General features: G+C 39.9%; 1 protein-coding gene across 1 annotated transcript in view; it reads right to left on the reverse strand.

Annotated features, from left to right (window-relative positions):
* SHQ1 (SHQ1, H/ACA ribonucleoprotein assembly factor) overlaps positions 1-24,880 on the reverse strand; it is a gene marked incomplete at its 5' end in the record, with an annotated part of 37,050 nt that extends 12,170 nt beyond the window's left edge. Inside the window, 10 exons of the mRNA XM_082289032.1 lie at positions 8,312-8,432; positions 11,181-11,304; positions 13,135-13,188; positions 14,468-14,622; positions 19,896-20,023; positions 21,924-22,036; positions 22,724-22,872; positions 23,645-23,767; positions 24,217-24,281; positions 24,738-24,880. Of these exons, the coding sequence (XP_082145158.1) occupies positions 8,312-8,432; positions 11,181-11,304; positions 13,135-13,188; positions 14,468-14,622; positions 19,896-20,023; positions 21,924-22,036; positions 22,724-22,872; positions 23,645-23,767; positions 24,217-24,281; positions 24,738-24,880 (1,175 nt within the window). The remainder of the gene's footprint in view (positions 1-8,311; positions 8,433-11,180; positions 11,305-13,134; positions 13,189-14,467; positions 14,623-19,895; positions 20,024-21,923; positions 22,037-22,723; positions 22,873-23,644; positions 23,768-24,216; positions 24,282-24,737) is intronic.
* Positions 24,881-26,974: the final 2,094 nt, after the last annotated feature.

The raw sequence follows: 26,974 nt of genomic DNA on the forward strand, positions 1-26,974 counted from the left end.
GGAAAATGATAGGATTTCCTGCTTTAGTAGCATAATAAACTGCTCAGAATCTCCAATACTTTCTGCACCAGACCCAGAGCTTGGGGCTGAATCACAAGGTGTTCATCTGTGCTGTGCAATTTTGATAGAAAACAAGTAAGACTGTACAGAGTTACCCAACAACACAGAGAGAATGAGTCAATTCAGAATTTCTTTTCACTAGGAAAATGCGAGAACTAACTGCTGTTTGAATTTTTCCTGTTCAAATAGACTGTGATGCATGATTTTTTTTTGGTTATAAAACTCAATGGCTAAAACCCGCAATCTTTGTCACATCATACTTGTAGACAAGTCCTAATCAACCTTTAATTTTCTTACCAGTGAACTCCTGGGTTTGTTTGCTGTCTTGGCTTAACACAGGTCACTCAGGCATTTACATTCATGAAGGATTTTCCCCCGTAATCCTCTCCATTTTTCAACATCTTTTTGAACAAGCACTAGAATCAGTGTTTTAACAGTCTTACAAATGATGCATTTTAAGGTCATGCCACTTCCTTCTTCTAAATGATACTACTCTGCTTCTTCAGCTCAAGTGTACTCACTCTCTCACCTGCTCAGGTTCAAACTGTTCTCAAGCATGACCCAACCTATTTTTCTGAAGCTGTTGCCCTCAGCTGTCTTTTATTCTCCAATCCATAACTGTGCTCTACAAGCTTTTACTGAGTGTGTCATTTTAGACTTGCTTGTATTAAAATGCACATTGTTCAAATAAGCACTTATGGCCAGTCGGGGGCAGCCTGTGCAATTCATTTTATACCTTTAAATAAATAACATTTAATGCCACAAAAAAATTTCTAACAAGACACATATATTTTCTTACAGATTTTTAAATATGCATAAAATGAATCTCAAAGAGACCATTTCAATTAGCTATTCCCATTATTGGTAAGAGCAGCTGGTGCAGCTCAAAGTTAATTCAGCACTCCAGGCCACCAAGGAAGTGAATGGGAAGCAAAGCCAGCACAGCACGAGTACTCCAAGCAGGCAGCAAACAGTGCTGCACACTGAACTGGCTGCCAGCAGTAGTAATGCCAGCTTGTAAAACCTGCTAAGAAGGAATTACAGTAATTGGGGATTGTAGTCATGAGCTACAATATTGGGGATTGTAGTCCTGAGCTCCTGCAGCAAGTCCTGACAGGACAGTCAGGGTGCAGCCTGAGAAACCCCAGCTGCCTCACTTTTGCTCAAGGTGTGACCACAAGCAGCACCAAGGTTTTGGGGTTTGCCCTTGTACCTGCATGGCTCTTTTCAAACCAAAGAGCAAAGGAAAGAATAGCTTTCAAATTAAAACTCTGCTAAATAGGAGTTGCTTTTGTTTTGCAGGGAGTTAGAGCAAAGAATTACCTGGCTTCAGTGCATCCACAATGACAGTATCATTAAAAAAGATATAATCAAAAATATAAACCTCCCACTATAAAACAGATCAAATTAAGGAATTCTGTGATGGGGTCATTACTCTACCTGATAAGTAAACACAACTGGCTACAGCAGAGCATACACTAAAAGCACATGCTAATGGCAAAGCTGCTTTCAAAGCAGCACCATGAAAGCAATTTGGCTTTTCTCTGCACCACACACTTCGAAAACTGAGTTTTTTATCAAACCTGAAATTACTGCAGCCTCCACTAAACTAAGGCTGACATGGGCAGCAGTGAAGGTAAAGTCAAACCCAAACCCTGCCAGAGCAGGGAACAGCTGCCCATGACCCTGTAACACACGTGAAACACAACACCATGAGGGGCATTTTCCCTCACGCCTCAACGGGATGAAGTGCTTTAAACATGCTGTACAAATCAGATTAATCCCACAGAGCTAAGAGGCAGGATTTTCATCCAGAATATATTACTGTCTATGCCTTTGTTCTTTGGAATCACGGCTGCTGGATCCAGGAGGTTAACAGCTGAAAATTAGCATATTCCTGTAACATTTGAGAATGCTTTAAAGCACGAATTCATTTTTATTATGTGTTAACACATCCCCTCTTCCCCCCATCACAAATCAAAAATTTAATAAACTAACATTAGCAGTGCACCATTTGAAAACCTTTTAGGACAGTTTTATTCCTGAATGCTCCTGCCTGAACTCAGTATTTTCACAGGAGAGGTGCAGAGCCTGCAAGAGTAACTCCATTTACTCCTCATTTAGTAGGACAGTCCTGAGTTTCAAAGGTTACAGTTAAACCCTTCCTAGGAACATGAAAATGCCATAAAGGTGAAATAGAACTTCATGAGTATGGGCAGGTTTAGATGGGATATTGAAAAGAAATCCCTTCCTGGGAGGGTGGCAGGCCCTGGCACAGGGTGCCCAGAGCAGCTGGGGCTGCCCCTGGATCCCTGGCAGTGCCCAAGGCCAGGCTGGACATTGGGGCTTGGAGCAGCCTGGGACAGTGGAAGGTGTCCCTGCCCATGGCAGGGGTGGCACTGCATGAGCTTTAAGGTCCCTTCCAGCCCAAACCATTCTATTAATCTATGAATATCAACCCTACAAGCAGCAAAAAAGCAAATACCAAAAGACTTTCAAAAGCCTGGCTTGTGTCTTTTCAAGTATTTTGAGCTTTACAAAATCCCAAAACACTAAACAAAAATGCCACGAAGAAACAGCTGCCAAAATGGCAGAATCAAGATCTTTTTACATACTTTGAATAATTTTTCAAAGTCTTACAGATTTTAGCAAATAATAACCAAACCAAATTTCTTCAGTTTGCAGATAAATGATCCACTTCACAAATTATTTTAATATACCATCAGAATGTATGTTAAAATTCTATTTACATTCATTGAAAGATCATATTTGACTACAGAAACTTAAAGATGTTTGTATGTTACAAACTATTTTCCCAAATCTAGCAAATGCCTGAAGTAAAACCAATGCAATGGACAGAAACTACAATACTTTAAGGTTGAGTTCTTTACTCCCTTGTGCACTTTAGGATCTGACATGATGCAGGCAGTAAAAATCCTTTTTCTCACAAATCTTCTTTTTCCTCATACTCCTGGACTCCTTCATGCCTTTGCAGCATCAGGCCTTAACACTTCAGGGCAACATTACACTGTATTGATTAAACAAGGGAGTCAGAAAACCTGGGGAAAAGAAAAGGGGGGCTGAACAATCACAGTCGATCTCATCACCTCTGTGACATGCTGTGAATGTAATTAATCCTACATTTATTTAGGGGAAATTCACATCCTACACATCAAGCAGCAACTCCCTGCTGGCTTCAGAGCGGGTAATTATGGTGTAACAAGGACTAGGCTTCGATTGTAAGGAAGAGATGAAAGGGAAAACAGACCTACAAGGCCAACCCACCTTTCAGGGGCTGTCTCACCTGCAAACCAGGAGAGGCAAATATGACACGCTCAAGGATATCTGCCTTTAATTTAGTTAGTTCCAATAAAGACAGCAGCTTCTACAGAGACTGTAAAAATGCCACCAGGAATCTTGGTTTTTACTGTAAATCAAGGAGTCCATGCTCGAACTGGCATGTTACACCTACAGTCACCAAAATTAGCAACATTACATTTGTCTCAGGGTGCAGAGCACGTATTTGTGAAGGATAACAAAGCAAGTTGCAGATACAGTTCCACAGAACACAGCAAGGCAATTTAACAGCTCATCTGTCTTAGCTCGCAGCTCTCCTTCACTGCACGTGTTGAAGCTACTACAAAATACAACACAAACAATACTTTTTATAATTTTATGTTAAGTTAAAAAGTAGAAAAATAGTGATAATGAAAACTGTACATGGGATCAAACATTCTCCTGCACACCTCATACCCATAAAACTATAAAACTGTGAGAAGCAAGCAACTGTACAACAGCCAGGCTGGATGGATAAGTAACCTGGTCTTGTGGAAGTGTCCCTGCCCACAGCAGGAGGCTGGAACTTGATGATCTTTACAGTCCCCTCCAATGCAAACCATTCTGTGATTCTATACTCAGTGCACTAAACCCTGGAAAACTGCCAGGAACACTCTCAGCTTCACCTCCAGTTCAGGTACACAGAAAATACACATTTACCAATATTAAAGTGGTACATGTTTAAAGTTAAATATCCATGTAAATATTAGGTAAAAATATTTTAAATTGCCATGGGCTGGAGCTGTTCCCTCAAGCAGGGATGCAGAACTGCCTGTACTGCCTGTCTGGCCAAGGACTTGAAGGAAGCTGTTCAGCCTCCCACCCATGTCATGGCCAGCAGGCACACATGTGCAACAGCAGCCAAAAAACACCATGTGAATAGAGCCTGGCACAAAGGGGAACACAAAACACTGGAGAAAGACATCAGGCCACACAAAGGAACCTCAGCACAGCAAGAGACAGTGGGTAAACTATTCTGACTTCTACAAAGGACACAACTCCTGTGGGGTCACAGACAGACTCCTGACTGAGGGAGAAAAAGCTCTCCTGCAAGAAATGCACACCTGGATTCCCCTGGTCCCAGCTGCCCATACTGCAGCCATCAACCGACCAGTGGTTTCCCCAAAAACCCTTCTCCTCTCCCTCATCCCCTTCTGCTTAAAGGAAGGTGTGAAAGATGGAAAAAATTGCAGACTTAGAACACACATTCAGTTCTAATTTCACCTTGGAGAGACTGCCATACGTATCAGAGTGGCTTGTAAAAGCTCGGACCTAAAGAACAAAAGCATGCAAACCAGGCAAATTAAATTTAATTTTATTATGGAAATGAAAGCAATAACAGAAGTGACAGCAGGGTGGATGATAAGCTCACTTAGCAGGGGGATCAAATGAAGTGATGACATGTCATTATGACCTCAGGGGTTAAAGATGCAATTTTCCATCTGGCTGCATCTGGCTTTTCAACAGAAATGTTGACACCACCTGCTGAGATTTACCACAAGCTGCCTCCATAGGTCTTTGTCAAGCTTTTGTTACCCAGGTTAACATTTACTTTTCCCTCTTTTCTGATAAGTTTGGCTGAGCAACATGCTCCCTTTCTTCAAAACCTAACAACACTTAGAAGGATTTACATGCCCCTTTACACAATGGATGGAGTTATTAATAGTCAGTTCACAGGCAGCCTGAAGGGAAATACTAGGAACCTAGAAAGCAGGTAAAACTAGCTTTAAGATTGCCAACAGGAAGAGAAAATTTTAGCTACACTTGCTACTATCTTACATTGTCTAAGACATTTGAGAATCTACTTTTCTCTCAGTAACAAGTACCTGAATAAAGTAATTTTTCTGGAAACAAACAAACAAATCCTCAGAATTCCAGGCCTAGCTTGTACTCCCCATCCTCAGCTGACTATTAGCCACCTGTGTTTTATTCAGCATCTTCATCATTTCCAATTCCAGATACACTGTGCTTAAAATAAATCAGCTTTTGCCAGCCCAGTGACACATTCACTTATTCATGTAATTTACCCACAGCCAAACTATGATCTCAAACCAAATTTATAATCAGCTATTGACACACTGCTGGCTATAAGGTTTTTGTTTCCACATGGAATATTTAAAAGCTAGTACCTACCAGGGGTGTTTCTCTTCATCTGGAATGGGACTGTGTGCTCTCTATCACTGGATATATGCATTATGGTTTTGCCAGTGCCAAACTTTCTTCCTAAACCAAGAGATCTCTGCTAGCACAGGTGAGCTGAAGAGCTTGTTTCCAGCTGGTTTTAAAGTGCCCAAATTCTTCACTAACAAGGACCTACAGTCTGTTTTAACTGTTTAAATAAAGAGGGCTCAGCCTCCACCAGGAATTTGTTACAGGGAAAGGGGAGAAAAGGAAAACCCTCCATGGATTTTGAGAGTGTTCTCAGCTACAAAAGGACAGGAGGAAATGGAGACAAAGGAAGTTAATGAAGCCTGTATGGAGCAAATAATAGCTAAGAAACAAAACAAGGGAAGTATCCAGACTGACTGGTGGTAGAAATAACTCTAACACTCAAAGACCACCACAATAACATCTATAAATACCTTCCCCTCCCAAAACTCTTCCACCACAACAGCAATTATAGAATCACAGAAGGGTTTGGGTGGGAAGGGACCTTAAAGCTCATCTCCATCCACCCCCTGCCCTGGGCAGGGACACCTTCCACTATCCCAGACTGCTCCAAGCCCCATCCAACCTGGCCTTGGACACTGCCAGGGATGGAGCAGCCACAGCTGCTCTGGGCACCCTGTGCCAGTGCTTCAGAGGGAATTAATTACCAGAGGGATGTCACAACCCTTCTTCCCGTGGAAGGGAAGATGCAGCACCCTCCTCTCCAGGTGCCTCACCTTGGGGAACTGGGACCCCTTGCCTTGAACAGACAAATCACCACCCTGTAACGGTATGTTCTGGAGTGACAAGTGAGCTTAGTTGCTCCCTTCCACATAAAGGAACAAAACCAAGTGTTCCCATTCCCTTCACACTTGCTGAACTTCAAACACTGCTGAACTGCACAGCAATGACTGCAGCATATGCTTAAATGCTGTCCTGATTTAGGCCTAAAAATAGGACTGGGTTCTGCAGCTCCTCTCTCTCTCTCTTGCTCCCCTAATGACAGACAGCTATTGTGCCATGTCTCTCTGACAATAAGATAGCTTAATTGCCCTCTTTCCAGCAGCTGTCAGTTCTGCTTAACTGGGACATAATGTGAGAGTCTGGGAGGAAATGTGTTAATCTATCAGTCACTTATAGCTACTGTGCATTTTCCTGGGCTGGATTTAAAGAAAACTGGGTTTTATGACTAACTTGCTAGACATTATATTCATTGATATGGGCAGCAGAGGTATTACTGCTTAATGACTCATTTCTTTGTGAAAGACCCATGAAATAACTTTCTCCTTTATTTACTGCACTTTTTCAACTCAACTTCAACCTGAATTTCCCCACACTTGCTGAATTTCCCACACATTTAAGGCGTGGTTGAAAAAAGCCTCCTCAAATATGACAGTGTAAAATAAACCGGCTGTTTCAGGAATTCATTAGGATTGATGAATCAAAACATTTGGAAACAGCTGTAATTGCTTTAAAGTACTTTATATATTGTTACCTATAGGAACAGAGTCACTGAAAGCACACACAGAGTAAGAATCAACATCTACAACACACAATAAACAGCTATGAACTGAAGCTCTTTAATTCTCCAAGAAGTACTGCTAAAGTCACACCTAAACACGCAGCCTGTGCAGGCTGACTCAATTCTCTGTCTCATTCCCCTTTCTGATCCTGATTATTGGCAAATTCCCTCTATATCCCCTTCACTGTCTTGTGCACTTCAGTTATTTTATCCCCCACAGTCTCTTGTTAAATACAAAGACTATTTTAGCCACTGGTTTAGGAGTCTGCATTGCTGTATTAACAAATAAGACAATGCCATTTTTTGTGTGTATATTAGTCATGCCTGTTCCAACTCACACCTTCTTTTGTGGGCCTTCAGAGAAGGCTGTGAAGACATAAAAAGGAAGGAAAAATAATACAAAAGCTGTATGAAAAACAGAATAAATCTGACAAGAACAATATAAAGCTTAGTAAGATTTGAACACGCAGCTTGCTTTAATCATTTAATCCACTTCCCACTGTTTTCCTACTGATACCTTTGGTTTTAAGCCACTGGAACATGCTGGTATTCCAACCAGTCTGGCTGCAAACTTCCCAAAACTCTGGAAATAAGCCATGCTGATTCCTTTAAAAGAACACAGGTGAGACACACAACTGCAGGGATTTTGTCTGGAGGTGGCAGAGTCCCTCCTTCCTCTCAAGTAGTGGCAGCCAAAGCTTCCCACACTGCCAGGGAGAGCTGCAGCAGCACGAGCACAGAGCACATGGAGATTCGTGACACTTGTTCTGGTGTTAATAATCAATTGGTGCAACTGCTACAGCTCCTAAATCAATGTTCCATACAGCTGGGAATGCTCTGCATGTGCTGTCAATTTTGACCTAGAGGCTCCTTCCAACCTTTACCCTGAAGTTACATAAGAGCTGCATAAACATTTCTCTTCCTAAGAAAGATCACAGTGTAATGAGAATTCCCCAGAATTTGTTTTTTCCCCCCAAAACCTCAATTAATATACTAATGAAAATTCACATTTTTATTTCAAATGCAATTCCTTCCTCCCTCCCTCCTCCAGTGATGTCACTGCATTTAAAAAGTGTACTGAATGTCTTTGCTTCTGTATCAAGAATTGCTGGACAGACACTGTTACTAAACAAAAAAAATTTATCATATTCCCGTGTATAGGAGACAATTTATTTTACTGACAGTTGTTCATAGATGAAGTATGCTAAAAACATCTCCCACATCACTAACTGCTGAAGAACTTACTTGACTTTCTGGATCCAGATGCAATAGTCCGTAATGAAGAGATCATTAAGGATGTAGGCAGGGTCACTCTCCATAAAAATCTTGTGAATGTCCAGCAGACACTTCAAAACTGCAGCTTTTCCTGGAAATAGATTTTTATTTTTGTAATTCACAAAAAAACATAATGGATCATCTTTATCATCTCACATCTGAGGGTTTAGTAACCACAATATCCACGACCACCTTGGAAACTGGGGTTGATTCACAGGCTGGGAACAGCAGCACTGTAACTGTGTCCTTCAGTATCCACATCCCTGGGGATGGGAGCCTCTGGATTCAGCAGGAATCTCTGCAAGACCAAAGGCTGCAGGCCCAGTCATGCGTGTAATTCTCCACAGCTGAAGCAGCCCCTTCCCCCAGCTTTTCCACTGCACCAAGCTCTGCTGGCCCAAACTTTGGCACAGCCAGGGCACTGAATTTAAAAAGAAAAGCAAGCTGGAAAGTAGCTCACAAATAACAAGAAGTTCTGCCACATCATCTCTCTTAAGAGGAGCATTTTTCCCTTATGCCTACACCAGTACCAGTGCTGGAAAATAATAAGGTTGGGAACACACAGCTCACAGCAGGGTCAAGCACATGGAATTGTGTGAGGCAATGTAGTGATTACCTAACAGCAGCCCAGGGCCTGGAATTAGAGAGAACTTTTCCTACTTCTGCTAGTTACAGAATAGTTTGGCAAAATGAAAGAAAAAACTCACTTCAGGCTCAGGAAGGAGCCATTTGACACACAGTCAATAAATACAGTAAAAGATTAAAAATGTGAGCTTTCTCATTCCACAATCAGAAAGCTTTCTGTTGTCAGTTTGGTTTTTCCTTCATATGCATCCATCCAATTAGCTGGAATCCCCTCCCTTAGTTTTCTGATGACTAAGCTGCTAAAGGGTTAAGAGCTGGAAACCTTAAAAAAAATTATTTTCACCATTCATTTAATGGTGGGGGTAAAAAACCCACATTCAAATGAAAACAGCCACCACTGCAAATGGAATCTAATAACCCTCTCCCAAGAGGCTGGCTCCTCCTAGGCTATGAAACCTGAACAGGGATGAAATTACATTTTACAGATTCAGAGAGGAGAGGGGTGGGGGGAAAAAAAAAAGAAACAAAAAAGATCAGCACTCCCCCTGCTGTTCAAGCACAAAATTTGTTTGCTTATTTGTAAGTAATCCCATGCTGAAAAAATACAGCCAGAGAATGAAAGTTAAGGGTGAGGAAGATGGCAATAAGGAAAAGGAATGTGGAGAGCAAAATGCCATGGCAAACAGGCATTTTCCTCACTAGCAGGAAACCAACTAAGTCAGCAAAGAAAACATAAAATCCCAAATATAACTAATAACTTTTAAATTGTATCCCCATCAGTGCTTGTCAAACATCACTATTTTGACTAAAAGGAAGCATGCTCTTTTACAAAGAAATGATGTGTGGAATTAAAATTTTGCTGATTTTTTCAGGTTCCAGCTGTCAAGCTGTCAGCCCAACCCATTTCCAACATCCACTCCTGCTACTCATCTGCCAAGTAACAATGTGCATCAGTGAATGTTACAGTAAGTTGCAACAAAAAATGTCTTTCTTCATAAATGAAAAGTTTTGGACTATAGTAGCTTAATGGGTCTCTAATGAGAGGCTGCAAATCTTGCCAGACTTGAAACAGGGAATCCTGCATCAGGCAAACTGTCAAATGTCTGCTTTTAGAACATGGGCCCATGGGATTTAACAGTTTTTGCATGGTTACAGGTCTGCATTACTCTGACCAATAAATATACTGCTTGTGACGTGCAGATACTACTTCCTGATTATTCAAAAAACCCCACTAGTTGTATTTAAAAGTACAAATCAAAAAGCTTCCAACATGTGTAACAGAAAAGTCAGAGCATGGTCTGCAGATCACTGGATCCTTCAGGAGTTCTTTGCTGTGAGAGCTGCCAGACAACAGCCTGAAACCTGAATTTTACAGACACAGAAATCCAGTCCTCTTTCCACAGACTATTTCAAAACGAGGATATAATTTAACCCCAGCTCTGTATCTGCCATTTGATATGATAATCTGATTTTACACCACCATGAAATTCTAGCAGCTTTCATCCTGTGTATTTGGAAGGCAAGTTTAAGTCATATATTTCTATTTTACATTATTTTTCCCCGCAGACTTCTGTGTGTTTTTCCACATTTTCAAGGAGGAGCATTCATCTAAAGATAAACTGAACTTTGCTGTTATTCTCTCCTTTTAATGGAACAGTATTCTGACAGACAAGAACAGAACTCTACCAACTTCTAAACTGAAACATCCTGGTAATAACTTACCCAGTCAGGCAATATTTCACTGGATCACTGAATGTTCACTGCAACACCGTTTTCCACCATGACATTAAAAGAAAAGCAAATGTCTTACCTCTCATGTACTACCCTCCTCAGAAAAACCCCCAAAGGCTGTCAGCATTGTATCACCGCAGTTTAGATATCAGAATTTTCTTTTTTCACACTTATGAACAGCAACATAAGGCAGTGGAGATAAGTGAGGAGGGACAGCATCCATCTTCCCCTTGAAACTTCATTCCCTGACTGTTATAATGTCAATGGTATTTTGAATCAGCAACAGTTTTTGGCAGTAGTAAAGATTAATATTGCCATTTGTGTGGGTTTTTAATCCTGCAACTCCCAAGCATTTAAAATAAACCACTAAAGCACTGCTTCTCAGTGATCCTTCTGTCCAAAAAAATAAATCTAATGCTTTTTTCAAGGAAGTAACTCATGCTAAATAGAAAAGTTGCAGGTAACTTCAAGAACCCAAGATACAAAGATGGTTTTGTACAGCCTGCAGTCCCTAAACACTCACCCAGCTGCAGAATCATGACTGTGTCATTGAAGGCACGTGTCACCAGCTCAAAATGCCTGTACAGGGGATAGCACAGCACTCTTCTTCCAAAAGATACCAGGACATCGTGGATGCTGGAGAAACTCTGTGTGTATCAGTGAAACATCTGCATTAGTCTGTGTGCTTGTTTGTTTTCCTTTAAGGAAAAAAGCCACAGCAGAATGGGGGAGAAAAAGCACCTTTTGATTTATTATGCCTCAAAATCTGTATTTGAATAGATATGGAAATGTACATGTTAAATAGAAACGAGACCCTGCACATTTAGTTTGCATGGCAAGATAACAGAAGTCTTTTACATTTTAGTGGTTTGGGATTAAAAAAAGAACATGGGAATAAAACATCTAACTCAAGACTTTGCCATCCTTTAGATTAAAGTAATAAATTACATCTGCCCCACATTATTATATATATTAAGGAGAAGCTATAAAAACCCTTTTAAGAATAAAGAAAAATTAAATCCATATGATATTAACCAAATACATGTGGACATATAAGATCTTTAAAAATGATACACGACTCTGCTTTTCATGGAAATTCTAGATATTCAAGACAGGGATAAATATACCTGCCTGGGGAGAACAGTTCATTGCCCTCCTTTATCAGTGAGGAACACCTCTAATTTACTCAGGCCAGAGGCATTAAGGAGTTATTAAAGACTTTCTTAAGAGTGATTTCCTTTCCAGCTTTCACTTTTCAAGACAAAATACTCCATTTATTAATTAATAAAAAAAAAAAACCCTATTTCATCTTGACCTCTCAATCTATTAAAATTAATAAAAGCACTATGCTGACAGCCAGCACTTCTTTGCATTCTGTGACTACCTCAACCCATTGTTCATTTTAATGGATCACCAGCAAGCATTTAAATCATTTATGGTTTGTGATTGAATATTTAGAGGCTAAGGTGTGTACATGCCATGGCCAGCAAAATGGCAGTGAGCTCAAACAAATCAGAGCTGAGGGAATTTTTTTTTTTACAGAGTGATGAAAACTCTCAGCCCTAACGGTTTGTCTAACAGAGATAGTTATTAACAGCTTGGTGCCAGGATTGTGAGTTTTCTGGGTGTGAAATACACTGTTGGCACAGGCTGCACCAAGAACTGCTCTATCACACAGTAAACACATGCAGAAAACTCCTTCACTATGTTAGGACATAGATCTGGAAAACAAAAAAAACTTGTGAATTAAGGCAGGGCATTTTAGCTGCACTCCTTTGTAACCTGCTACTGCAGAACTCAAAATAAAACCTGTTGTCAAAGGACAAGTTATAACTGATTATAACATTCACCACTACTGGAAAAGTTTGAAGGACTGGACCCAAAAATCCTGTCCAATTTCAGTTTTGATCCTGCAAAGCGAGAGTTGGCTCAGTCATTTCAGGACTGAGGCTGGGACAGTCCTTTCCACCTTCCTGCATTTTAGGAATTAACGGATTTCAGGCCAGGTCAAGTCCTTTCCACCTCCAACGCTGTAACAATTTCTTTACACAGGCCTGGATGCTTTCAGTGAACAATCTGAATGTGGAGAGAGTGGAATTCAGGGTTTACTCTAACCTGTGTTGGTTCCAAAGAGTGAGCAGCAACTAAACAAACAGGGATGAGGCCCTTGGACGTGGTTTAATGGTGAACATGGTGATGGTGCTGGTTATGGTTGGGCCTGATGATCTTAAAGGTCTTTTCCAACCTTTATTATTCCAAGAATAAGGGTGAAAAGAAGTGGGCAGGTAAAACAACACATGCCCACTAATTTCTGAAGCCCAGAAATCAATTTCAGGTACCATCAAAAACAGGACATGCATTTAATTCATCTTCAACACTGAAAGAGTAGTAAACTTGGCACAGAACCAACATAAAATACCAAAAAATCCTCAAGTAATACAGCAAAAATAGAACACAAAACTTTACTTTTACCTTACCTCCAGCCAGCACAACGTTGCACTCAGTTTCCTGATGGTCCAAGATGATTCAACCTGATTTTCAGAGGGGACAGTAAAACAAGTATTATCTAATCCAACACTGCTGGCAAACTATTTAAGATAACATTTTGGCAGCACTTTAAGAACCTTTGTGAATAAGAAGCAGTCATTACATTATGTGCATTGAAATGGCCACAGGACAGCATTAAAAATTATATTGCAATGCAGATGTTGAGTAACTGAGTTGGTTTCCATAGTGGGAAGATGCAGCCCATGCACAAAATCTTGAAAATGGAACAGCAATACACTGAGAAATGGTACTTTAGTGGAATTCAGTCCATTTGCACAAAGCAACAGAGACTTCAATCAACAAAAGCAAGCTCAAATACCTTGTCTCATGAAAACAGCTCAAGACTTTTGGCTATCAGAGAGGGTCCTAAAGCCAGCAGTACATGTAAAATGTCATTATTCTTAATATGTGACAGATTCATAGTATTTGAGTGGAAGTGTGGTCTAGTGGGATGATTGGGGCAAAAAGCCAGAAAACCTCGATCTATAATCCTGGCTCTAGTGAAGATTTGTGTGGCCCAAATGTCTTGGTTTTCCTGTTAAATAGGAATAAAAAAAAAAAAAGGTAGGGGCAAGGGGAAAAAACCCCAGTGTGTTTTCCACATACACCATACAGTTACTGCAAAACCAATAAAGAATTGTACAACTGTGTTCCTGGCAGAGTTGCAGGTCTGTGCAGCACTAACATGCAACACAACAGCAATTCCAGATTATTCTGGTCAATCAGCAGGTCTGGACATTTTGCTTGTCATTCTACAATCCATGCCCTGCATGTCAGTCTCATTAAGACAGAATGGTTTTGATTACATGCTCCAATATTTTGATCAAAAGCACTGAAAAGGCATCTCCTTGGTTCATAGCAGCACAGGAGATGCAAGGCACAAACTTGTATCTGGGAAGCAATTCCATTTCCAAGAGGGCAAGGGATTCACACAGAACAAAAAAGAACAATTATCTTGTTAAATTTGCATTTGAATAAATCAAGACACACAAATCAGAAATACAGAGAATTGTCTGGAATCTCCTGCAACTCCACATCTCTCCTATTACAATGCTGCTGTAGAAGAACACAAGTATTCAGAAATCCTACTAAACCCCACGTGCATGAAGTCTAGAGATGGAAAGTCTTTCATTTGAACTTCATCATGTATTTTTGATGCCTGGAAGTAAGTTCGCTTTAAAAGGTAAGTTTCTTAAATGGCAGAGCAGGGTCCAGCACTAGGTTCCTAAAATATATTATTATTTTTTACTTCTTTAAACTTACATTCTTGTCCCCTTCATTGACACAGATCTCATAGCAATATGCCAGAAGAATATCAATTAATCCAAGATATACATGGTGACGGCTTCTTTTATCCAGAAGGTAAGATTTATTTGTGAACTTTCTCATCTGCTCTCTCTCTTCCTCCGAGAAGACAACTATAAAAAGTAAAAGGATAATTGATTATGAATTTAAAGCTGGCACATTCACTTTAATAGGTGGTAATACCACTTCAACAGTGTCTTTAAAAAGGAGCATGTAACTAATCACAAGTCACCCATCACTCAAGTAAAAGCCTAAATCTCTCTTACTTTCCTCTTTAACTTTTATGAAGCTCTGGTGTATTCCTTTCAATGTCAAGCTCCAGCACTGCATGTACACACTGATGATTCTGAACCTCTCCAGATGCTAAGGATTTCTGTGGATGCCTGGATATCTTATACAGAGATAAATGCACAATCAGGATCTGAGTAAAATGAGGATTCTTAAGCCCACATTGTATGGGATAAAAATCCAGAGGCAAGTGACAATTTAGAAAGATAGGGTAGTTCTAACTCTGGTTTTCTGTTCATGCAAAGCAGTTCAGTACCATCCCTTGAATCACAACTATAGATGATGTATCTCTATCAGTAAATTTCTTTATAAGTTGATTCTCCAATGAAAATGTGAGCCACACTCCACTTTTAAACAGCAAGCAAAGAAACTCCAAGTGAAATTCATAAAACATAGCAGTAAAGTTTCCTTCCTCTAAAATTCAAACTCTGAAGCATCATAACATCTACAACTGGACCATAAACACAGGAATTCCAAGTCTACTAAATAACAGCAAGTAAGATGTACACTAGACCATTCCCAAAGGTAAATGTTACAAGATGTTCATCAAGTTGCTGCAAAGTGCCAGGTGTTCTAAATAAAAATATCTAAATAAAATATCTTTGTCTGGAGAAAATACTTCAATGTTAGAACAAAACATCTACCCATTGCCTGAAGTTTTTGAACAATTAATTATCCAGGCCTGAAACTCATAATTAACATGTCCAAACCACCACCTACTTTGTTTTCCCAGTTCAAAACTTCCAAGTACATGGTGTGAAATTATCAGAACAATTAAAATTGTAATTACATTTTCTGCTGTACTAAGCCTGTACACTTTTGTACACTTACACTGCCAAATTGTAGCTAACAATCTGTACCACAATCAGTATTAATCTAATGCAAAGCAGCACTTGCTGCTACTTATCAAGTAAGCTAAATTGGCAAGTTTTTTGTAACTTTGATTTAAAATTGTTTTGTGTATTTGCCAATGGCAAAACCATGCCAGAGTATAATTGTGTGTTAACAGATCCACATCTAAAGGAATCAGACAAATTCATCTCACAAAGTTACTGACAGATGAGACTGCAGACATTACCTTTACATTTTAATCACCTCTTTTACTTGTTTTAAGCTGGTCATTCCTCATGTTAAAAAAGAAGATACTTCAAATTGTCCTTCAGTAGCAGAGTGTCAGTGAAGCAGAGTTTAATCTCTGAGGGGAGGATGAGGTCTGACAGCCAGAGGGTGTTTTGTTACAGCCCTACTGGTATTTTACACTGTGATAACACCACTTAAATCACTGTGAGATCTGTATCTCGAGACTACTATGACACTTCCAGTTCTAAATGTGTTAGGAGCACTTAGATAAAGTGTGCTGGACCCACACAGAGAGCTGACTCAGTGGTCAGTCAGGAAAGTACAGGTCAGGAAGTACCTCTGATAATCTCCTGATGGGAGCAGAGCCTCAGTTTATGGCCCTCTCAAGCCAAGTCTTGAACCCCCCAGCTCTCCCAAAAGGAGAGAACTGAGCAGAACTGACCTTTCTTCTCTTTTTTTTTTTTCTTTAAACTAGTGTGTTTCAATTCTAAGGTTTTTAAATGTGTGCTTCTATCCCTACAGGTTAAGGAATCAGCAACACCAGCTAAAGGAGCAGATTAGTCAGAATAAAGTCAGTTATTGATATTAATCAGTAGCAAACAAGTCCCTCTTCAAGCTCTTCCTAAGCCATTACAAGATGAAAGGCAGCACTACTCTGACTGCAGTCGTCCAAAGCCTTTGTGCAGAGTCAGCATTTTCCCCAGGGCTGCCTTAAAAATACTCAATAATAATGTAAACTTAAACAAGTAACTGAAATAATAAAGCTGATTTTCTGTTAAATTGCTTGAATTTGGTGCAGCCTGCAGAGGAATGAGAGGTTAGTGGAACTTCCCACTTCCTCTTTCCTGTACAGACTCTGCCCCTCAAAAGGTAGCACTGAAGATTCAGTGAAAGCTCTTCTCCATGTACATGGGGCCATTTTTGGAAAGCTGCAGATTGTGACCACCTTTGATACTCCCTAAAGCTCTGTCTGGTAGACTGTGATCAGAAGAGCCTCAGTTTTTCAGGAAGTGAGCTAAAAGTCCTAAAAACACAAATTGTCCCCTCAGCACACCCATATTCATGCTAACTACGGTTTGGTTTGTTCATCCCTCTCCTGTCTTTGCAATTCTTTCATCCAAATTTTATCTCCTCCACTTATCTTTTCTTCACTGTCAAGCCTCCACCTCCACTTCTCAAATCAACATTTCCAGCACATTTCCTCCACATTACTTCTGACCTTCTTCCTCCAGGCATTCTCCACAGAATCACTGGACTTGGACAGCCTTTCCTGGGTCTCACACTTTCCTTTATATTCATTTTCCTTACTATTCCTTAAGAAATCCACAGTTCCTGCAAACACATCAACACCATACATCATTCTTTCTTCCTACTGTTCTTGCCTTTTAAAACCTGAGATATTTTACAGTGGAGACTGATCATTAAGAGTTTTGGATGAATAAAATGCAGAATTTCCTCATGTAACAAAAACCTGCTCTGCAGCAGAGCAGTGCCAGGAAGGAACACATGATGCAAAGCCCTGAAAACTGAGCAAAGCAGGTAGACAGCACAATTGCAGAAATTTGATAAAAAAAGAAAAGTAATCCATCTTAAACTTATGAATCTAGCAGTAATGGCATACATTTGAGCTGAGCCTTACTGAAAGGTGGAACTTTAAAAGGAAATTGCTTCTCTTTCTATAAAGAAATGAGAAAGAAAACAGTCACTGAAAGCATGAGAGGTTACCCCGAACAAAATAAGATATCCTTGGAGCATATAAATGTTAGATTAAATACATATGTCAGCCTGAGCCTTTGAAGATTATTGTGTTGCCTAAAGAGGAGTTTTTTACAGTTGTGCAATTGGAAGTAGAATAAAAATGAACTTTTAACCAAGCTGAATGTGACTGTTGGAAAATACAAACCCTTTCATCTGGAATCTGTAGAAGCAAGATACTCATGTAAACTTCAGCAGCAGAAGGCAAGCTTTCCAAAAATTTTATCCCCTCATGGGAAAGGCTGTGTAATTAGTAAGGCTTTATGGAGTATTACTTGACTTGAATTAAGACATTGTAAGTGTGAACAAAAAGGGCTGGAAGAGAATACACAGTGAGATGTACAAAAAGGACAAAAGAAAGAAGAGACACTTAGGATAAGATTTTTTAAAAAGGCAATATACACAAACTATGCACACAAGCTGGAGAAAAAGTAAAAAGGTCAAATAAAAATAGATTCAAAGTAAGGACAGAAGAGAGATGAAAACTCTAAATGTTAATGAGATGAACCAAAAAGAAAAAATTTGGTAATGAGACATTAGAAGAACCTGATGATGTAAAAACAAAAGAGAAAATAACCAGGGATAAATATAAGAGCAGCAATCAACCAAAGAAAATCTTCAGTTAATTGCAATGTCATGCAAAAAATAAAAAAGGCCATCTGTACTTCTAATTGCTCCTTGCAGCCAAAGACATTATAAAGACAAAAGTAATCAAGTTTTGGCTCTAAGAAACCAATGAAGATAACAACTGAAAAGACATCAATGTAAGTCAGGAAAAGGAAGAAAAAAAATAATTCCATTCATTCAGTGTTTCTGAATAAGAAAATAAACTTTTAAAGAATCTGCTGATTTTTAGGTGTCTTTCCCACCCTAAAGTCACTTTTACATTTTTAACTTGAGGAGCAGCACATCTTTAATCAAGAACAAATCCTTCCTTCACACGGGACAGACAGGAATTCCTGATTAACTGCACCATTCCTTTGGCTGGATAAAGCAATATAAAACCACAGGGGATGCATCCTGCTGACGATCAGATTCCAGGTGGAACAGCCTGGAGCCACATCCTGCCTTTTTGTATTCCCATTCACAGGAGACCTTCAAGTAGAACCTGCACTCCCTCTCATGGTGGTTTCCTTCACCACAGCTCACTCAGGTTTAGGAACCTCCACTGATTTCAGTCACTTATTCAAATAGCACAGTTGTTACCAAAACTGAGGTCTTTCCAAGGGAAAGGGTGGGTTGTTGTCATTAACATCACCAAACTCCAGATTGCCTCTTATGTTACTTAAATTTCCTCAAGATTCAAAAAGCTGCATGAGCCTCTCCCCTCAGCCCCACGAAGGTGACATTTTTTGGATCATTCTTATTATATATGTTATAAGAAATGGTTTGGAGAAAAGATGATCCTTTTTCTGTGTAATTTTCATTAGCAGGCTTGCCAGGCTTTTGAGGAGTTTGTTGGTGCCTCTAAGACCCAACAATATACATGTTTTTCCTCACTACCTCAATTTGGAAGAGAAACACTCCTTATCAATAAAATCATCCAGCAGCTCTTCACTTTAATTATATTCCTCAACCAAGCAAACAGAGCAGTGTTTCATTTACGAAGGAGTGAATGGATAAAAACAAACAAAGGAACCCCTCATTATTGTGTTTTCAAGCCTCTTGTACCTTTGTCCAGTGCTTTTTAAATCAAGTGTTTATGATGGACATAATTAACAATTTTGGCTTCAGAGGCTGAAAAGAGACCAGGAATGAAGATCAGATTACATTCACAGTAAAATACACAACATCTACCCAAATTCTATTGTTCTCCCAGAGAAAATATGGAAGTGCAAGTATTATCAGTGTACTGAGAACCTCTGGTGAAGGGATTATCATCATCTACTTTAGTAATATCAGATTTTCATACTACATAGGAAATGAACAAAGAACAATAGAAGAAAATGCACAATGATAACTTGTAGTGCTCTCTGCAATCACTGTGTGCAGGGAGGCAGCTTCAGTTATCTGTTAAGAGTGCTCCCAACAAGGTCACTGACTCACCCTGGAAACATGCCTTTAGGTTTCTAAATGGACACAAAGAGTTTTCTTTGAAAAGTCTCTGAGACCCATAAAGTAATGTAATAAAGTAATAAATAATAAATGTAGTAGAGTAATACATTTCCTTTAAGAACAATAACCTGTAACATGGCACCACAGCAATTATCATTCAAGCAGCAGATGTGTATGTATATATATGCATATATATGTATATTCTCACCAAATGCAGGACTGTCATGTTCCTGATGACTTTCTCCCTGCAAGGCTGTCATCTTTTTATGAGCATCAATCCACCAGGGTTTGTACTTTAAAAGATGCTTAATAGCTTCATCTTCAAAAAAATCAGCTCTAGGAAAAATAAAAAGAACTTTCATATGCTATTTATTTCAATTCATATTATATGTGGATACATATTAACATATCCATAAAATACATCTCACTTGGCTCCAGGTTATTTTCCATGTTAGAAATATGTTCTTTGACTTTAAAGCAGAGAATAATAATTATTAAAAAAAACCCCCCAATATTCTCTATCTTTCAGTATTCCCTCCTTACTTCCTCCACCTTCCCTGAGCCACCCAGAAGCTCAGGGAACTGATGAGCTTGCAGCATCACATGAAACTGAACCAACCACATTTATTCTGAATGTAGCTAAAGGAAAACACTCCAAAGGCTTCTCACACAAATCACATGATTTTACTGAGCAGCTCTCCTGCTTAAGACCCAGAGAATTTGTGGGGAGGAGGTTGTGCAGCTGAAGGGTGAAGGAGAAGCCTGGATGGGGATGGACTTTAAGGTAAGCAAGGACATGTGGCAGCAAGGTGGAAAAAGGAGTTGTACATGAATTCTGGAAGAGAGATCGCCTCTATCTCAGCACAAAGCCACTGTGGTAAAAATTTCAATCTAATAATTCTGGGAGGATTTGTCCTAAGCTTCCTCTTACCATTTGAGCTTGTTCTTCAAGCCAAACAATGGTATAACTACTGAGAATTGAAAAAAATAAAAACCACCAGGAAATTTCTTAATACCTTCTTAACCACCACACAAAACCTGAACACAGAATGCAATTTGCTTCACTCTTACACTGACAGATTTTTTTGTTGCCTCTCTTCAATGTCAAAGCAACTTAGAGATATCAGCTAGGGTACATTTTCCTCAAAGCCACCAGAACAGTTGTTTGCCCCCATTTCTACCAGAGCTTCAGTTCTCCTCAGGAAACAATTTTTGTTGAAGAAAGGCTGGTATCATCTGTTCTGAAACAACCAAGACAGAGCCATTAAACTAAATAGTGTAGCTCTACCAGGCCAGAACACAGCGTCTAAAATGGAAACTTAAAATTACTGCAATTTGCATCCCATTACAGGTTAGGAACTACTTCAGTTCTAGTGAAATGTAGTTCAAGAAAGCTCTTCTGTTTTCTGTGTGTCACAGGAAGACATGAGGCTGCCTCTGAAACATCCAACTGAGGAAAAATTCCAGGTCTGCAAAAAGCTACTTTCTGAAAAACTCAAAATAGGTTAAGCCTTCCTGTCCCAAACAAAACACACCACAGTGCTAATTCTCCCTATTGGGGACTACCCTCTTCTCCCACCAAACCCATCTTGCAGGAATCAATCTACATTACTAATCTCTTGGCTTTCATTTATTTTACTTCTCTGAATCTAATTTGACCTGAAATACTCCAACCTGAAAGGCATAAAGAATCATTTTCACCTCACCCCATGGAATGAAGCACAAAAGAAACACAAAGTCTTGGACATTTTCCTCATTCTGCTCTAAAACAGGTTACATGTGGCGAAGGCAAAAAACAAAGTGGCCAAGACAAAAATCTTTGTAACTTCAAAACTCAAATTCTCTCCTCCTAGACCAGGATGGCTCATTAGTCCTTGTTTCACAACAGGAAAACAAAGTTCTGACTTTGTCAACCGAAAATGCTGGCAGGGAGTGGCTGCTCAGCTGCTGAAGACATTAACTACGAAACAATGCTCTGCAAACAGCTGACAGCAGCCCCCCTTTGCACACAGACTTAAGCAGTAATTAAACAGTTGAGTAACCCCAAAACAGATGAGAAATGCTCTGTGTCAGTGTCACACTAAGAACACCCATTATAGCCTGCTCCCATGAGACTAAACCAGCCCAAAAGTAAAGCTATTCTTTCCAAAAGTGATCTTAAATCCAATCATTTGTAAAAAGGAAAAGGGAATGTGTTTCAGAGGTACTTGGCCAGGTGAAGCCCATCAGTACTCACAGGTAATGATCAGGCTCAAACTTGGCAGCCTCAGCGGCCAAACGTTTCCTCCTACGTTCCTCTGCAGGAGTTTGGTCTGGATCCTTAATGTCAATGACATCACTGAGCTCATCCTGCAAATGGGAACAAAATTATAGGACCAAGCCACTGGTATGACACACAAGATTTATTTAGTAAGAATTTAAGAAGTATGCTTATCACCATTGCACTGAAATCCCTAGAAAAGCTTCAACCTCCCTTTCAAGTCTTCCAAATTCAGGCTCCGTTGTGCAAATAAAGCATCAAAATTCCAAGGAAATGCAATTATTTGAAGCTCCTTAGAATTCATGATATTATCAAGTCTATTCAGACCATTTTATCATAAGGCAGGGAGGTTATTTTGTATTAAGATAAATTTGCAATGTTTAACAAAGGCACAGAACCCCAACAAAGACAAGAATCAAACATCATTCTTGTGACTTTTGAGAATACTCTCACTCTCCGAAGTGGCTGTACATTAATTAATAGGCAATTACAGTGCCCTTTTAAACATCATTAAGTAGTTATTTCCCATCCCATTAATGCTGATGGGAAATGTATTTCTTCACAAATTTCATGGCAATAAACCAACATATATGTCCTAATAGGATGTAAATACCTTCCCCATAAACAGCAATCCTGCTCCAAAACCTGTGACTACTACAGTTCATACAATAATGAGTTAGAGTCACATAACTGAGTTGCACTTTTCGAAAGTTGTCTTGTGAGCCAGGAAGCCTACCCAGGACTTTTAAGACAAGAAAAGACAAAAATGCATCTACCTGCAGCCTCTGGAACACCCCTGAGCGCAAATTCCCAAATCCATAGGGGTGCTGCAGTGGTGGAGTGCTTTCTTCATAAGGAATCTGTTCCACTTCCCAGTCAAATTCTTCCTCATTGTCCTCAGATAGCTCAGCAGAAGCAGCTGTAGCTATGCCATGGTCAGAGAAAGAAAAGTATTACACAAAAAAATATATATTATTTCCTAGAAAGGTAAAACTGGTAGCACAATAAACCTCCCTCATTTTACTCCATCTCTTAAGAAATTTTACTCAACACTGGGTCATACAGATCTGTAACCCACAGGTCCTGCTTCAAACTCCCTAGTTTTCAAAAATGAACATCAGGAATACTAAATTTTAAGTGCACTCCCTCAGACCGAAATACCTGTTCCACTGATTTCAACTAGATCAGCATTTGATGCTAGGAGAACCCTGACAGAACCTAAGGGATGTTATCAATAATTTAAGGCAAGTATTAAAAAATTAAACAGAGATACCCAAACATTTTTGTCTGTTAAATACTGGTGTTAAGCAAGACCTGCACTAGAATCTGTGGTTTTAATTAGCTTCTCATTTGAGCTAAAAGTCCAGCTGTAGTTTGTAGAAAGTAGAAGATTCAACTGTGTGTGTGTTCTACAGCCACTAGAGGGGTACAAAGACCTACAGAGCATTAGCATATTTTTAAAGCACATTTTGGAAAAATTTAAAAATAACTAAACCTATAAAGTTGATATGTGTATCATCTACTACATATTTATTTCCACTCTTATCCATACTTTGATTTATTCACACCCTTCTCATACCTTGGGCTGGTCAGTAATAGAAACATTGTACTTTTCTACATACATCACTCTACAGGTCTATAACTGTTTCATTACACACATGTATCATCTTGCATAAACAAGATTGATTTTGTCATACCCATCTCTTCTACCAAAGGTTTCGCTGATCTTGATTTCTTTGGTGCTAGAAGAGATGTCAGCATGTCCAGCCCCTCAAAATATTGGCCAGGATTCTCCTTGGGTAACTGAATTGTAAAAGTACCTTAAAAAAAGTCGGAATGTAATTATTGCATTAAGATATTCAAGACAAACAAAAACATGCCTTTTTCCTCCAATGAGAAAGGCTCAGAGGAAGTAGGACACTTGCAGGTAGTGTTCTATTACGCATTGATCCCTGTGCATGTTTTTAACCTTATTTCATAACAATTCAAGATTTTAATGACAAAACACAAAAGAGAATATTTAACTACTTAGAGTCTCCTGACTTACACTGTATAAACACAAACCAACAGAAGAATACAAGCTTTAATTAATTTTTAATCCTTCTACCAAACAATCCACAGAAGCTACATTCACCGATCTCATTATTGTCTTAAGTCATGCAATAAAAGTTCTGCAAGCAACAAATTTACTGCTTTATTGCTTTTAAGTATAAATTACTGGAAATAGCAACATTTTCTGTGACACAGATACCAATACATCAACCAATACCTTCATCTGCATTATAAGATGCTTTTTCTCTGCCATCCTCTACAATTCTTCCAGGAAGTGTCAATCTGCAGGCAAAAAATGACATGCCTCACTCTGACTAATTCTGCAAGTTAATGTCTCAGCCTATAAAAATGTAAGGCACATTCCAAAAGCAGCACAAAGGCCTTAACTACGTGACTCCTTTTCACAGTAATGGAATCCATGCACTTCAATCCCCCTGGATCCCTCCCAGGAAAAGACATGCTCTACAGAATTTACACCCAGAGAGTTGTCTGGCCACTTACAATTAAAAAGCCATTGTACAGTAAATTTAGAAGAGCATTTCTTTCAACTCCCTTTAACATGATTTAATGCCTAGGAACAAAGAGGCCAGATCCAAAAAAACCCAAATCTTTGCATGAACTGCGCTGTCTGTAGTCAACAGAATAAAAGGTGCAGATGAAGAACACTCTGAAGGGACCAAAATTAAGTTCATTTCTTAGTATGAAGGTCAATTTTTGAAAAATTTTTCCACTACTTGCCTGAGGAAGTATGGCTTAGCATAAAATTTGAAATCTTCCCCCTCAAAATAAATGTCAAACTCTGAAGCTCTGGCATAAGGCACTCTGATTTTTATAGTAAGAAAATCCGGATCCTGGGTCAGTTCAAAAGCTGGAGTAATCATGATGAATCCAGCAGGAAAAGCAAACACCAGTTGTCTGGCCCTACAGAAACAGGAAAAGAAAGAAAAAAAGATTACTGTAGGTTCCAATTTATAAGAGTGAGAGGTGTCTCTTCAAAATCCTGTGAGAACATTTCAGATTCCCACAAAATTATCTCCCACATGGTCAAGATGAAAACTCGTGACAACACCAACAACATCAAAGTGTCATCAAGAATGTGAAGGTACCACCTCTCTGCACCTTAATGAAACAACTGAATGTAAAGCTGGAGTACAGGAAAGCACCTGTTACATTCCACATGAAAACCACACTAAAATTCAGTCCTAAAACTTTCCACCTTTTTTTTTGTTTTGTTATTTATAATTTCACACATAGCAGACCTTAGGTCTCTAAAATTGTTTAGTGAACTGAATACAAATCACTATTAAGAAATACTAAAACCCAGTAATACGTCCAAAAATAGAGCTGTTTATAATTCACACATATATTAGCCAGAATAAGGGCAAGAAATTTAAGGACAGTTTAGAATAACATCCCTCGGAACCCCATGTATGTATATACATTGGCATATGTATATATTTAGCACGACAGAAGGAATTTACACACTATTATTCACCTCATGTACAATTGTCTGACCCCTCAATAGCTTCTTATCTCAGGTTTAATTTAGAACTCAGTCAAGGACTGGGGTTTTGGTTGCTTTGGGGGATGTCTTTACAAAGGGTCACACAGTTTCGAAACTTAACTTTTTAAAACAAAAATATTTTTAACCAAAAACCACAGAATAGAACTATTACCTGGAAAAGAGCTACTTTTCACTAACTTTCAGTTATCTTTACTGAACTTACCCCCATTCTGACAATTTCATGAACAGTCAGAAACCATTAACTATTAACAAGCCTAAATTAACAGATCACCCTTTTTCTCATATGGGTATTCAGCCTTGTTTAGCAAGTATGAAAAAAATCAGAACTCCCCATTTCACCCTATCATGTATTCCAGGGGCAACATTCCCACCCTTTCCAGGCTGAGAAGCTGCCACGTGTTTCACTGACTCGTAACTAAATAGGAAACACCTGGCCTGTAGAACACCTGCACACCTCATGTGCTTTCCTGCGGACTTTCTTCTTTTCTCAACACAAGCTGGGGTAAGAGGTAGCAAAACTCCAATAGCTCATTTGGAGCCTTCAGGGATGACTTGCCAGCCTGCATTTTTATTTTCCCCAAAGCTCTCACTGCCGTGTGCTCCTGCTGCACTTGGAGCATCCCCGGCCCAAATTAATCACCCCAAACACCTCTCGGGGGTCGCACACAAATCCCTGGTATCTCACAGCCGAGAAACCACTGAGATATAACATTCAAACCCCAGGTATCCCAAAAAAACACGCTTCCCAGCCTTTCCCGTGCGGACAGAGCTGTGCATTAGGGGAATGCAGAAGGAGCAGGACCGGGAGGGGCTGGCAGGGACAGGGATGGTGCAGGAGAGGCTCGGCGTTAAAACACAGAATCGCTGGGACGGGGAGGGTCCCGGGGAATCCTCCAGTCCAACCCCGGCCAAGGCAGGGTGACCTGGAGCAGGTGACACAGGAATGTCCTCACAGAGGGAGGCTCCACGACTCCCCGGGCAGCCTGCTCAGTGCTCCGCCACTCTGCACGGAAAAAAGTTCTTCCTCATGTTGAGGCAGAACTTTCTGGGTTTCATTTTACGGCCAGTGCTCCTCGTCCTGTCGCTGAACATCACTGAAAAGGGTCTGGCCCGTCCTCTGACACCCCTTGGCGATATTTATGTACATTAATGAGATCCCCTCTCAATCTTCTCTTCTCCAGCCTAACCAGGCCCAGCTCCCTCATCGTGAGGGGTCTCTCCTCGTCAGAGAGACGCTCCAGACCCCTCATCACCTTTGTTCCCTCCGCTGGACCCTCTCCTTGTCTTTCCTGCGTTGAGGAGCCCAGAACTGGACACAGCCTCCCTCCGCTGCCGTCACACCGGGCCACGCGCCGACCTCCGGCCGTCCCCCCCCCTCAGCCACCCCCCTGAGGGCCCCCCAAGGGAACAGAGCCCTCGGGGGAGGCGGCTGCGAGCGGGAGAGTCCCGA

This window comes from Coloeus monedula (assembly GCF_965178545.1).
Source record: "Coloeus monedula genome assembly, chromosome: 11".
In the NCBI taxonomy this organism is placed as follows: domain Eukaryota; kingdom Metazoa; phylum Chordata; class Aves; order Passeriformes; family Corvidae; genus Coloeus; species Coloeus monedula.